This window comes from Bufo bufo, chromosome 7 (assembly GCF_905171765.1).
Source record: "Bufo bufo chromosome 7, aBufBuf1.1, whole genome shotgun sequence".
Lineage (NCBI taxonomy): Eukaryota > Metazoa > Chordata > Amphibia > Anura > Bufonidae > Bufo > Bufo bufo.
In genome coordinates this window covers 135878869-135894743 of record NC_053395.1, presented here as the reverse complement: position 1 = coordinate 135894743, position 15875 = coordinate 135878869, and the positions used below count along the sequence as shown (strand labels likewise).

Here is a 15875-nt window from a genome sequence, read left to right as displayed (position 1 = left end):
ATTATTCCTGTTTGCTAGCACTGGACATGAACTATTTTTATTACATTTTATTAAAGGCCGTCTAATTCCCTTCTATGGCTTGTATCAGTCTCCTCAGTTGCAGTGTATTATTCAAGAAGACTATTACCCGGCGGAATTTAAAATGACCTTTAAAAAAGTAAGGAAGTAAGCAATATCAAAGTGATGACCAACCCTTCAACTCTGTACATCTGATCCTATTTAGAAATTTGGATTCAGTTGTCATGGTAACTACAAAAAATTACCGTGATGACACACTTATACTGGGAAATGTGCAATATCTATGGCTTACCAACTGTCATAACAAGTGGAGAGAGTATAAACGTGAGACTTGGTGTAGTCAGTGTAAGGCCAGATCTCTCAGTTCACCATTCAGCCTATGTGCCTCTTCCATATACGTTGGTTTTGAAGATAAAAAGGAAAGGCTCTGTTTGCTCTTGCAGATAGATGTCAATGGAGCCACAACAGCTATGCCGAATCCGTTTAGATGTCAATGGAGCCACAACTATAGATGGCCTTGCGGTTTGCCCGGCAGTCATTTTGCGGCGAACTTTGCGTGTTTGTGATTCGCCGAACATGCGAACATATGGAGATATTCATGCCCGCCATATTCTTTTACATTGTGAAGAACTTTGACCCATTACACATCCATCAGGTGGTACAGGACAGCCAATTGAGATGTTTCAGCATATGGACATACCCCCTACCTTATAAATAAACCTGATCTGGCCGCCATTTTACACTCAGTGTTTTGCCAGTGTAGGGAGAGGTTGCTGTGTGGAGTAGGGACAGGCTGTTAGGAACAACAAAGTCATTTTAAGCACTAGTATAGGTGTGCTATTGATAGGTGTGATACACAGAGGGGTGCGATATACTTATAATATACTTTTATAATGAGTCAAAAACACATAGATCTATATAGTGATCACCTGGAAGTCATGGGCCTAAGGGCTTACTAGGGCCATTTGTATATAGGGTAAGGTTCCGGACGGGGTCGCTCTCATCAGGGCGGGTGGTCTGTGGTTAGGCAGTCAGGGCCAGAATAGCACCCCCCTGTAGGGCAATATCAGGGACAGTTCTTTGCCCACCCTGTCCTTCATTACCACATCATCATCTAGCCCAGGGATAGATGGTTTTTGCTTTCCCTCCGGGATTCATGGATGTGCACTGGAACCCCCCGGATTGTGGTAGGAGATATGGTTTCTGATTTGGTGCCGCCGAGCACTTGTTATTGCCTACCACATCTATGCTTTTTGCTTAACTTTAATAATTAAATTTATTTTCATTTTGAGGGATATCTTTTCCATTCACACGTCCGCAAAATAAGTCCACACAAAATTGCGAAACGGGTGCAGACCCATTAATTTTCAATGGGGCCGGAATGTGCTGTCCGCATCCGCATTTGCGGATCCGCACTTTCGCATCCGTGCTTCCGTTTCCGCAAAAAAATAGAACAGGTCCTATTCTTGTCCGCAATTGCAGACAAGATTAGGCATTTTCTATTATTATTATTATTATTATTTATTATTAAAGCGCCATTCATTCCATAGCATTGTACATACAGTCAGGTCCATAAATATTGGGACATCGACACAATTCTAACATTGTTGGCTCTATACACCACCACAATGGATTTGAAATGAAACGAACAAGATGTGCTTTAACAGCAGACTGTCAGCTTTAATTTGAGGGTATTTACATCCAAATCAGGTGAACGGTGTAGGAATTACAACAGTTTGCATATGTGCCTCCCACTTGTTAAGGGACCAAAAGTAATGGGACATAATAATAATCATAAATCAAACTTTCACTTTTTAATACTTGGTTGCAAACCCTTTGTAGTCAATTACAGCCTGAAGTCTGGAACGCATAGACATCACCAGACGCTGGGTTTCATCCCTGGTGATGCTCTGCCAGGCCTCTACTGCAACTGTCTTCAGTTCCTGCTTGTTCTTGGGGCATTTTCCCGTCAGTTTTGTCTTCAGCAAGTGAAATGCATGCTCAATCGGATTCAGGCAGGTGATTGACTTGGCCATTGCATAACATTCCACTTTTTCCCTTAAAAAACTCTTTGGTTGCTTTTGCGGTATGCTTTGGGTCATTGTCCATCTGCACTGTGAAGCGCCAACCAATGAGTTCTGAAGCATTTGGCTGAATATGAGAAGATAATATTGCCCGAAACACTTCAGAATTCGTCCTGCTGCTTTTGTCAGCAATCACATCATCAATAAATACAAGAGAACCAGTTCCATTGGCAGCTATACATGCCCACGCCATGACACTACCACCACCATGCTTCACTGATGAGGTGGTATGCTTAGGATCATGAGCAGTTCCTTTCCCTCTCCATACTCTTCTCTTCCAATCACTCTGGTATAAGTTGATCTTGGTCTCATCTGTCCATAGGATGTTGTTCCAGAACTTTGAAGGTTTTTTTGGATGTCGTTTGGCAAACTCTAATCTGGCCTTCCTGTTTTTGAGGCTCACCAATGGTTTACATCTTGTGGTGAACCCTCTGTATTCACTCTGGTGAAGTCTTCTCTTGATTGTTAACTTTGACACACATACACTTATCTCCTGGAGAGTGTACTTGATCTGGCCAACTGTTGTGAAGGGTGTTTTCTTCACCAGGGAAAGAATTCTTCGGTCATCCACCACAGTTGTTTTCCGTGGTCTTCCGGGTATTTTGATGTTGCTGAGTTCACCGATGCATTCCTTCTTTTTAAGAATGTTCCAAACAGTTGCTTTGGCCACGCCTAATGTTTTTGCTATCTCTCTGATGGGTTTGTTTTGTTTTTTTAGCCTAATGATGGCTTGCTTCACTGATAGTGACAGCTCTTTGGATCTCATCTTGAGAGTTGACAGCAACAGATTCCAAATGCAAATAGCACACTTGAAATAAACTCTGGAACTTTTATCTGCTCATTGTAAATGGGATAATGAGGGAATAACACACACCCGGCCATGGAACAGCTGAGAAGCCAATTGTCCCATTACTTTTGGTCCCTTAACAAGTGGGAGGCACACATGAAAACTGTTGTAATTCCTACACCGTTCACCTGATTTGGATGTAAATACCCTGTGGTGGTGTATAGAGCCAAAAATGTTAGAATTGTGTCGATGTCCCAATATTTATGGACCTGACTGTATGAGAAGAGTTATACATACATAATACAGACATTTGCACTAATCATGAACAAGACGAGTTACAAACTGGTACAGAAGGAGAGAGGGCCCTCAATCTACATGGTATGGGAGAAGGACACAGTAGGTGCGGGTGAAGTTGGTCATGGCGGTATAGAGGCAGCAGGGTCACTGGTTGTAGGTAACAAACACACTTTATCCAGCTCAACTGGTCAGTCAATAGTCCCGACTCCTGAAGCCTTTTGGGTGTGTCCCAGTTGCAGTCAGCATGAAAGTAGAAAAGAACAGCTCCGGATTCAAATAGAGATCCTCTAAAACTTCTTCAGAAGAAGTTTTAGAGGATATCTATTTGAATCCGGAGCCGTTCTTTTCTACTTTCTCACTGGTTGTAGGCTTGTCTGAAGAGGTGGGTTTTCAGGTTTCTTTTGAAGGATTCCACTGTAGTTGAGAGTCTGATATGTTGCGGTAGCGAGTTCCAGAGTATGCGGACTGCACATTGCCAGTGTCCGTGTTTTGCAGATCCGCAAAACACTTACGGACGTGTGAATGGACCCTCATAGTAACATTATTAAAGGTTACTTTTTATCTTTATGTATATTCTAATGGATTGCCTTCCTTGTACAATGTTATAATATACTTTCTATGTTAGAAAGTATATTATAGTGCATTTTTATTGTGCAGCAGTTGTGTGCGGTTCTGCTGCGATACTGCAGGTATATAGAGGGACAAGCGTTATTGGAACAAATAATTTCTACTGGTGTGATATACCAGTCGCCCCCCCAAAAAAACTGATTGAAGCAGGGTGTTATATACCAATATACTTTCTTTATAGTGCATTTGGGTACTGTATAGTGCATTTGCATATGCGCGTACGCGAAAATTATATTGCCGATATTTCGCAATGAAAATTTTTTATGAATGGAGATAGCAAATTCAAATAATACATCTGGTATGTCACTGTCCATGTTGTGGGGCTATTTGTGCACTTCTAGTAATTATTTCTTGGCTGCAAATATGAGCTAATGGTTTTTCAGGTTCACCTGCCATTAAAATTAATGGGACCCGCCGCGAACTTGCGGTTCGCTAACATTTTATCGCTTTTCGCGAACCGTCCCGGCAGATGTTCGTCCATCACTAGCCACAACAGCTATGCCGAATCCGTTTAGATGTCAATGATGCCACAACAGCTATGTCGAATCTGTTTTTCAAATGGATGCCAAGTGTTGACAGATCTCATTGACACATTATAAGGTTCATCAGTTTTTTTCGATCTGGGTTCTGGTATTATTGAAGGCAAGACTAGAGTGAGAGACTAAACTATTCTTGCATCCAATAATGTTGGAAACCCTGACAGAATGACAAAAACCACTGTGAACAGAGTCTTCAAAGGAAAAGTGGAAGCAGACTCACATGGGTCCTAATGAGAATTTGGTATGGGCAATAAAGATTTCAGCTATTGGTTTAATCAGTCTCCTCAAAATATTATGTTAAGTGATTTATGGGAATTTTTTATGCCATAAAATTGTACTGTCCAGACATTACATGGTAATAACACTTCCATCACAAAATCTACTATACTACAAAAAACACAACCTGCAAGAAAAAGTTTTTTTTACCATGACCATGCAGAAGAGGAATCAGGTTAAACTATAAGGCCCCTTTCACACGGGCGAGTATTCCGCGCGGATGCGATGCGTGAGGTGAACGCATTGCACCCGCACTGAATACCGACCCATTAATTTCTATGGGGCTGTTCAGATGAGCGGTGATTTTCACGCATCACTTATGCGTTGCGTGAAAATCGCAGCATGCTCTATATTCTGCGTTTTTCACGCAACGCAGGCCCCATAGAAGTGAATGGGGTTGCGTGAAAATCGCAAGCATCCGCAAGCAAGTGCGGATGCGGTGCGATTTTCATGCACGGTTGCTAGGAGACGATCTGGATGTAGACCCGATCATTATTATTTTCCCTTATAACATGGTTATAAGGGAAAATAATAGCATTCTGAATACAGAATGCATAGTAAAATAGGGCTGGAGGGGTTAAAAAAAAAAATAACACAACTAAATCAGTGGTGTATGAAGTGACCAGAATATGAACCAAGCACTTGGCCCTAACCCTATTTAATCTTTGCATAAATCAAGTTCAGCCATTCATTCCACCCAGTCCTGTAAATGGACCATGAAAAACACATAAAGGCAGCAATTGTGGACATTGCTATGGAGTATAATACAGCTGCTTTGATGTTTGGATACATTAAAAGTGCAGTAAATGAAAAGCATCATCCTGCTTGTTAATTGTATAACAGCAAGCAGAGCAATACTAAGCCATGACGCGGTCAGTACGGGACAGCGGACCAGCGGTTGGGCTGGAGCTCACAGCATCATAGATCACTATGAGTTTGGGTCATCTGAGCCATGGTTGGTCTGGTATGCGGCCATCACAAAGACTGTGGCCATCACACAGGCCTGGTTAAATGTACAGATCCCCAGTAACCAGTATCAGTATCATTCTGTAGCCACCTAAAATAAGGAACAATAATTCTTCAAGTATACATAGCAGATTCTCATGTGTGATTGTCCTCAATGTTATTTACATGGATTAATTATTACAAAAACGTGTTATTCAGATTTGTATGATGTGATCAATAGGCCCATTTACACACCATGATTTACATTGTTCATCTGCATTAACACTGGTCAGTTATTGTTAAATTTGCTCAGAAATTAGCCTTAAAGGGTTTCTGTACTAAAGAAGTACATTTTGTAATATAAACTGCATTAAAAGTTTGATGCAAAGAGCTGTCAGAGCGGCTGCAGGTTTTTCTCTTGTGAGCTGCCTCTCCGACAAGATGGATTCAATACAACTAGGCTTAACCATAAGACCGCTAACTTGGAAAAACTTGCAGCCACAACTCCCTGCTCCCTTTTATTTGTTGTACTTGCTCGCAGAATAATACAATACATTAGAGATGAGTGAATCGATTCTACAGATTCGAAATTCGTCCAAAATGTCCCAAAAAGTTTGGATTCTAACCAACCTGATTTTTTTTTGTGATTCGTTTCAGGCAACGAGAGAGAACTCCTAGTATGCATAGTACATGTGCGAAGTATTGAAGGCAAGGCAATTTTCCTCTGGATTTTTGGAAAATATATTACCTAAGCCTGTCTGATACCAGCATATGTAAGATACACTCATTTTCATCTATTTATCCAGAAACTCGGAGGACGTTGGCCTGACTTGCTTATAGTTATACTCCTCATGCATACTGAGCGCTCTCCATAATGAGAAATAGTACCCTAACCAAGGTCTCTCACACAGCCATGCAAAATTTCTTTGCTCAGCTCTGCTAAAGGGTAGTTACCCATAAAGTGCTGGGCTCCTGGTATGAGCCACTCAGTTTTCCTTTTGGAAAGAAGACTGGCTTGTGTGTCTCTTTTCCAGAGGAGAATTATGTGGGGACACAAGCACAGCAATAGATAAAAATCTTTTATGAAAAAACACTGAAAAGTCCTAGGATACCAGAGGGTGTTATATACCAACGTTCAGGACAATTGGAGCATATTTGATTCAGGTAGTATCTGTTCAGACCTGATTCGTCTTTTTTTAAAAAATTTGGAAAATCAGACCTGATCGGACTAATTTAAAGAAATTTGCTTATCTCTACCATACATATAACACAGTATTAATACTTAGAACACTGCCCTTATATTTTGTGAGATATATTTTCATTTGTATGTAACTGCTTTAGAGGGCTTGTCTGTCTTGGGATCTTTTTTTAAGGGGTCATAATGGCATAAAAATAAAAAGTGATACCTAATCAATCCTCCAATTCATAGGCCTGCCAGGTCACCTCTGGTTTTTACTTCCTAGTCCCTCTCAAAACACAGGAAATGACCGCTCAGCTGAGGTGGGTCAACACTGTGGCTGACTGGTCATTTCCTATGTCAAAAGGGACCGGCAAGTAGAGACCAGCAGTAACAAGGCAAGTCTAGGAATAGGAGCAATGGAGATCAGTTAGGTGAATATGCCAGTCTTACCCGTAAAAAAAAAAAAAATCACTGGCTGGACAATGCCAATATCCAAATGATTGTAAGGATAATAACTTGTGTAAATGAAGAAAATCTGTGTTTAACCCCTTCCCGACTGCAATCTGTATATATACGTGATAGCTGCACATGCCCCGTGCAGCTATCACGTCTATAAACGTCAAGACAGTTCTTTAATCCAAGCGCTGCAAAACACTTGGATTAAAGCTTCTGCCCCTGCACTGCTGCTTTCACGGACAGCATATAGTTCAGTAATGCCGGCAAGGGACCAATCAGAGTGGCCCCTTGCCGACAATCGATCCGATTGGTTAGTCTGTGCAGACTAACCAATCGGATCGCGGCAGTGAAAAAATGCCGGTTTCAGGCTCTGATCTGCGCTCTGCAGATCAGAGCCTGAAAGCAGGTAGTGTTCCTCATGCCCCCCCGATCTGTGCCCCACCAAGCCCTTGGTGCCCCCCCGATCTGTGCCCCTCTCTTGCCTCCTGCGCTGATCTCCTGCCTCCTGTCCTGATGCGGTCCGCCCCTCCCCGCCCCATACATTAGTCCTGCCCCAGCCTCCCTCAATGCTGGCAGCTGAATCACCCCCAACCCCCCCCCTTTCCAGCGCTGCCCCCGATCCCCCTGCTGTGTGTGATGGCGGCGGCTCCATTCCTGAGCCGCCGCCATCAGCAGAGAGTGTCAGCTCTATGCTGACACTCTGCTGTAACCCCATAGATGCCGCGGCAGTGGCATCCATGCGGTTAATAGAGGGAGGGGGCTCCCTCTCTCCACCATCGGGGCTGCTGCTGTTGCCACCTACAGGGCATCTGATTGTATTATACTTTGCAATGCAAGAGCATTGCAAAGTATAGTACAGCCATCAGCCCCACTGGATCTTCAAGATCCAAGAGGGACTTGATAAAAAAAAAAGTGAAAATGATAAAAGTAAAAATAAATAAATAAATAAAAATGTAAAATTAAAAAAATAAATTGCCTTTTCCTATAAAAAATAAAAATACACATATTAGGTATCACCGCGGCCGTAACGACCGTCTCTATAAATATATCACATGAAAGACTCCGTCCGATAAATACCATAAAAAATATAAAAAAAACTGTGTAAAAAAAGCCATTTTTGTCACCTTACATCACAAAAAGTGCAACAGCAAGCGATCAAAAAGGCTTATGACCAATCACCCAAAAAATAAAAAATCTATGGCTCTCAGACTATGGAGACACTAAAACATCATTTTTTTGGTTTCAGAAATGCTATTATTGTGTAAAACTCAAATAAATAAAAAAAAGTATACATATTAGGTATTTCCACGTCCGTAACAATCTGCTCTATAAAACTGTCACATGACCCAACCCCTCAGATAAACGCTGTAAAAATAAATAAATAAAAACTATTCCAAAACAGCCAATTTTTTGGTCACCTTGCCCCATAAAGTGTAATAATGAATGATCAAAAAATCCTATGTACCCAAAAATGGTACCAATAAAAACCTCAACTCTTTCTGCAAAAAACGAGCCCCTGCACAAGACGATCGACAGAAAAATAAAAAACATATGGCGTTCAGAAAATGGACACACAAAAACATAATTTCTTTTTCAAAAATGCTTCATTAGGTAAAACTGAAACAAACCAACAAAGAAAGTAGACATATTTGATATCATTGTGTCCGCAACAACCTGCTCTATAAAAATAGCACATGATCTACCCTGTCAGATGAATCTTGTAAACAAAAATAAAAAATAAACGGTGCCAAAACAGCCATTTTTCGGTTACCTTGCCTCACAAAAAACTTAGTATAGAGCAATTAAAAATCATATGTACCCCAAAATAGTACCAATAAAACTGGCACCTTATCCCCTAGTTTCCAAAATAGGGTCACTTTTTGGGAGTTTCTACTGTAAGGGTGCATCAGGGGGGCTTTAAATGGGACAAGGCATCTAAAACCAGTCCAGCAAAATCTGCCTTCCAAAAACCATACGGCGTTCCTTTCCTTCTGCGCCATGCCATGCGCCCTTACATCAGTTTACGACCACATGTGGGGTGTTTCTGTAAACCGCAGAATCAGGGTAATAAATATTGAGTTTTGTTTGGCTGTTAACCCTCAATGTGTTAAAGAAAAAAAAATAATAAAATGGAAAATCTGCCAAAAAAGTGAAATTTAGAAATGTCATCTCCATTTTCCTTTAATTCTTGTGGAACACCTAAAGGGTTAACAAAGTTTGTAAAATCAGTTTTGAGTTACTTGAGGGGTGTAGTTTCTACAATGGGGTCATTTATGGGGGGTTTCCACTTTGTAAGCCCCACAAAGTGACTTTAGACCTGAACTGGTCCTTAAAAAGTGGGTTTTGGAAATTTTCTTAAAAATTTTAAGAACTGCTTCTAAACTTCTAAGCCTTCCAATGCCCTAAAAAAATAAAATTACATTTCCAAAATGATGCCAACATAAAGTAGACATATGGGAAATGTTAAGTAATAAATATTTTATTATGACTTTCTGTTTAGAAGCAGAGAAATGTAAATTTAGAAAATTGTGAATTTTTCAAAATGTTTGGTAAATTTGGGATTTTTTCATATATAAAGGTGAAATATATTGACTCTAATTTTTGACTATCATGAAGTACAATATGTCACGAGAAAACAATCTCAGAATGGCTTGGATAAATAAAAGTGTTCCAAAGCTATTACAACATAAAGTGACGCATGTCAGATTTGTAAATTTTGACCTGGACACTGGGGCATCAATGACCCTTGGTCATGAAAGGGTTAAAGATAGTATCTTGGCAATTGGGCCACCATCACAAACTGCTTATCTTCTGAGTGTGTCCACATTATTGAACTCTGCTTAGAGGGTTCGAACAGTAGGCATTCTCTACTCCTGCTCATGAGCTGGCATAGTTCCTGATCAAATATTAACTACTACGTCACATGCTCATATGTATATTTATTGGCATTTTCAAGCCTGTGCATTTGCCAAATACCAGCTGTCAATAATATCCTTACATCTGTCCTCTTTTTTAATGAAGTAGCTAGGAGTTATCAAGGCATTTGTGTCAGGTGATTGAAAACCTCTATCAGATGATTTGCGAGAAGCTTTCCTTAATATCTTGAAGTAGAAGTCTCTGCATCATTGCAGGCAATGTCCAGACAGAGGAAATGCTGAGCGTTCTTAATGTTCATTTTACAACCAGAACGTCGACTTCTTGCCAAGATCTCATAGCCTGTAAACTAAAATGTATTCTATTACTGTGTGCTAAATGAGAGACATCTGGATGGGAAGAGTATAAACTAATGTATTAATTTAATATTTGGTCCAGTTGTTTTCCAGTAAGCTTGCAACATTTTACATATCTCCTTCCAATTTATAAAGTGTAGCTTTAATTGTGTACATGTTACAGACTATTTAACACCTGGTAGTGACATAATACAGTGAATGGCTCTGAACAAAGTGACCTCCAACGATCGTTCCAACAGTTTAGTTTTATGCGTATTACATGTCAAGTCTTTTGAGACAGTCCTGTAGTTTCTGGGCTTCTCTTACACAAAGTAAACGGAAAGGAAGGTCTATTTAAACTCTACAAACATGTTGGTATCCTGTAGCTTATTATGCTTGCATACTCAGCTACCCATGGTGGAGAAGTCAATCTGCCACTGATTTAAATTTCTCCCAGTAAACATTCCCAATTGATGATACACAGAATGGTTTCGGTGGTATATTATTTTCAGCTTTAGAAGAAATCCATTTACTTCCTGCTCTGTGATTGTGAGGACATTTATAGCCGTGTAATCATGTATTAGTTCTCTTCTCAGTACTGCCATATTTTGGAACACCTGTCACATTGGCAGGATCCAGTTGGCATGTTTTGTGTCACTGTAAATTGGTAAAATGAGAACTGTTCATCACATTGAGATGTTTTATTCTAATAAATATTTCTTTAATCGCTATATAAAACATTCACATGATAATAGAAAGCTGTTCAGTACAAGAAATCATACATGCCGAATATTCTCTGTAGTGGCCAATTAAAGGAAATGTGTCAGAAAATGACCTGTTGTTTAAATCACATTTTCATGTTTAACAGGTTTAAAGAATTTTTGATGATGTTATTTTTAATTTTCCATTTAAATATCTGTATAGATAAGATAGGATCCACCATTTACAATAGGTGATTGTCAGACCTTATGTATTCTTTCCTTGTACAATGACCTCTGCACAGGTCGCAAAGCATGCCTAGAAAACTATCCCATAGAAGTCAATAGGGTCCCCTCCTGACCATTGTGTCTATGGACCATGGGGCTGCTGTAAAGCAATTTCTTTTGCTGTCTAAAGAACTCAGGCAAGATGGCTACCCCCATAATCATGTTCAGGAAATAGAATAAAAAATCTACAATCAGAAAATAAAACCAGATTAGAAAATAGGAGATGTGTCACTATCTGGTTTAAACTTTTGGTGACGCATTTCCTTTAAAGAGGACCTTTTATGGTTCCAGACATTAACTAGCAAGTTATGTAGGGCATAGTGCAGGGATGTAAGATTGCTTACTAGTTTGTCTGGGTGCCGCTCCGTTCGCCCACTGTGCCCCTGTTTACTTCTCCCGCCTGGTATGCTAATGAATAGAATTGCTACAGGGAGGAAGTGACGGCCCTGTTTCTCAATGGGTGTCTCCTTCACCCTGGCTGTGCTGCGGTCCAATCACAGCGGAGAGCGTCACAGCCAGGGAGAAAAAACAGCTCACCTTCTCCCTGGCTGTGACTGGACCGCGGCAAAGCCAGGGAGAAGGAGATGCCCATTGAGAAACAGGGTAGTCTCCTCCTCCCTGTACCAATGCTATTCATTAGCATAACAAGTGGGAAAACTGTAGGGAACACAGCGGGTGAACGGAGCGGCGCCCAGACAAACTAGTAAGCGATATTACATCCTTGCACTATGCCCTACATAACCTGCTACTTATTTCATAATGTCTGGACCCATGAAAGGTCCTCTTTAAGCTGGATCTAGAAATACAAATTTACTTAGCTTTGTGAAATGGAAGATACATGAAGGAGGGGGGGAAACAGTGCCAAGAAAAAAAGCAGCTCCACAAAGTTTGCCCCTTGTGACTTCTATTAGCAGCAGTCATCACCCTTCTAAAAAGTTGGACAGATCCTCTGCAGTCCAGCAAATTTAATATTACTGATACTTACGCCAGAAAACCAGTGTAAATTACACCAGAACTCTATGCCCGAGTTCCCAAGATGTGCCAAAATTATCGTGCACCTATAAATACATTTTTAAGAAATGACCAAGATAAGTGAAGGCATAACCTCTATGGTAACAATATAATTTACTGGATCAAGTGAAGATTACATCCTCCTTGATTATTTATTTAAATTTATTTCTGTAAATTTTTAGATGAGATATAAAACAAGCAATAAAATATATAGATCCATCATTAATTGTTACCACTAAAAATATTGGCAGGTGTTAAGAAATTTAGTGAAAAAAATTAAAATAAATAATCGCGGGGGACTTGATCTTCACTTGATCCAGCAAACCTTGGATGCTTTTAAGGAACTTCATTAAAAGTTATATTAATAGAGTGAAACAATCGCAATGTTTTTCTTTTAGTAAATTATAAAAATATTTTGTGCATCTTATGCCAGTTAATTTTTATTAAAGGGCATCCGTCAGCAGATTTGGCAGCTGAAGGCACTTGTTTTTGTTCCACATTGCTGAGGAAAATGATGTTTTAATATATGCAAATGAGCCTCTAAGAGCAACAGGGGTGTTGCCGTTACACCTAGAGGCTCTGTTTTCTCTGCAACTGCTGCAACTCTGCACTTTAATTGACAGGGTCAGGCAGTGAAAACATCATAATGCCTGGCCCTGTCAATCAAAGTATAGAGGGTGCGGCAGTTTCAGAGAGAACAGAGCTTCTAGGTGAAAAGGCAACGCCCCCATTGCTCCTTGAGGCTCATTTGCATATAATAAAACATATTTTTTCTCAGCAATGCAGGCACATATGAACATGGGCCAACACAGAGGCCTTCAGCTGCCAACCACACATGCAATAGGTCAGCCAGTTTCATAGGTATAAATGTGCTGACAGATGCCCTTTAAAGTGGTCCTCCAGTTCAAGAGAAAATCACATTAACTGGGGAGCGAACAGAACACACACCATGTGCCCTCCTTTTCATCATTTCAGCTGCAGATCCACTGATTCCTGGGCTCCTCTTCTGCCACGCAAGCTGGCCTCATCACTTCTCAGACTGCCTGATGCACACTGTGCATTTTAGAGCCCAAAACTCTCCCTGCTGCCTTTGGATTGCCCTGCACTGCTCTCTTGAGCAGTGCTGGCCAATCCGAGGGGGTAAGCAGGAATTGTCTTGGAGTACAAAATGCAGAGTAATGATCAGGAGCCTGGGAATCGGTACATCTGCAGCTGAAATGATGAAATGCACGGCACCAGGTACGAGTTCTGTTCGTTCTCCAGGCAATGAGATTTTTTTTCTTGAACCAGTGGGTTGCTTTAATACTGCCGTAAAGAACACCAGTCTTAATAAATTCCCTACATTAAAAGGTTGTTTCACTTCAGCAAATGGCATTTATCATGTATACAAAGTTAATGCAAGGCACTTACTAATGTATTGTCTTTTAGATGGTCTGTATAATTAAAAATATATATATATGTGCCCATTACAGGGCATTCAAATCTGAAAAATAACAATAGCCACAATGTTGAACCCACACATTAGATACCTTATGGGTAATGTATTGCTTTTATTTTTCAGACCTGGACCTGTGGAGCCTATTGAGTACACGAATAGTCCACGTGCGATGTACAAAGACAGGGAACCACCTTACTACTATGATGTGGCATCTCCAAGCGCCAAAGGTACCTATCCCAGATCCCACTCCCATCAACAAGAGAACTACAGATTCCCTCCATATCATCCACCGTCAGCCAAGGGTCCTCTACGACAAGATGTGCCACCTTCTCCACCTCAAGCAAACAGATTACCAGGCTATGGTACTGGAGGGAGGTTAGGGCAAGACCGGTACCAATACAGAACCCAAGATCCAAGACAGAAAAACCCCATGACTGCAGCTGTATAGACTGAACAGAAATCAATACATTTAAAGAGAATACCAAGACTTGACTGTCATAACTCATGTTATGCTGCTGAATATACAAATTCCAAAATATTTTAATGGTACCCTACGGATAGGTGAAGTGTCGCTGCAGCCTTCTGTACAGCAATAACCATTCCAGAAGTGCATTAAGTTTATATGTTTTTCTAAATATAGATCATAACCACATGTATAGTTCTCAGTATTTCAATTTCCTGGATATGAAGGAATTTTAGGTAGGTCTTTTACATTTGGTTGTGTGGCATTCACAGGTGGCCATAACATCTACGATAAAGTATCAGTAACTTCTGTAATGACTACCAGTACTGTCTTGTGATACAGGAAAAAGCATCATGTATTATATATTCTACATTCCTGCCTGATGCCCTAGTGACAGCAATACTCCTAGAAGAAATAGTTTATTTTTTACATTTATATTTTACATTTTCCTGTTTTTTATACTGTACTTGATTCTTTGCTTCAAATGTCTTCTCCCGAAGAAAGAGATCTGCATCGACACTTTAGTTTGTAATTTGAAGTGTCCATCAGTCATTCTTATTGTAGCATATTTCTGTTTGTATACTTCTCTGATTTTACAATGGAACTCAATAGACCACTAGTATCTTCCTATGTTTTCCAGTAAGCCAATTGTAGGCTACCTCTGAGATGTAGGACAAGATTCACTGGATCATGATTAGGGTTACACAATCCTGACCCAACTGGATTTTATGCTGACCACTTTATATAGATGAATAAATGATTTTTAACTAGCTGATGTTTGATAAAATACTATACTTTTATGTTGGATTATTTGTGTATGGCCTTCCCCAGTGCATACATATTGCATGTAAATCATTTTAAGCACAAACAAAATAGGATATTAATAACTTGTCTGAATTTATGAGAACATACTATTTGGAACAGTTTATTACTTATATGAAGGGATTTTTATTAACAATAAACTGCTATCTTTGAAGAGACGCTCCAGTATAGTCCTTCTTTGACTTTTATATAATAATAGTAATTTCATTAAATGCAGTTGTGCCACAAAACACATTCTACATTTTTCAAACCAGCACCTAGATCTGAATATTTTTGTAATTGCATGTAATTAAAACCTTAGTATAGCCAAAGAGCTGTTCAATAAAATGTATCTGTATAGCGTCACATGCTGTTTGTTCTTTTCCTTATTCCTTGTCCACCCCACTGAGGTGGTTGCACATGCTCAGTTTAAATTTTCAACTGTCACCAGCCGTATCTACTGTTAGAAGCTGTGGCAGTTACAAGGAAAGAGCTACAGCAGAAAGAACATACCCTCTTACAAAGGACATACCCCCAGAGCTGCTAGCCCAAAGAGAATCCCAAAGAGAATCTAGAAGAACAAATGAAGCATTGAATACGGTCATCTCTGGATCCATGTGTGGTGCAGGGCTGGTTCTGTCTTTGTTATAAAGAGATTGTCATGTACTATATGATGTCTGATTTTTATTGTTTACATCAATTATGGCATAAACCCTTTAATATTAAAGGGGTTGTCTGGGCTTTTTCTACTGATGGAT

At 40.0% G+C, this 15875-nt stretch overlaps 1 protein-coding gene and 1 non-coding gene across 2 annotated transcripts in view; both read left to right on the top strand.

Moving 5' to 3' along the window:
* The window catches only part of PARD3B (par-3 family cell polarity regulator beta), a 1801259-nt gene extending 1785872 nt beyond the window's left edge, over positions 1 to 15387 (top strand). The window contains 1 exon segment of the mRNA XM_040441847.1: positions 13977 to 15387. Coding sequence (XP_040297781.1) covers positions 13977 to 14301 — 325 coding nt within the window. The 3' untranslated portion in view covers positions 14302 to 15387.
* LOC121009109 lies at positions 7840 to 7925 on the top strand. Its single transcript, XR_005780703.1, has one exon. It is a non-coding gene; the product is annotated as a small nucleolar RNA SNORD71 (small nucleolar RNA).
* Positions 15388 to 15875: the final 488 nt, after the last annotated feature.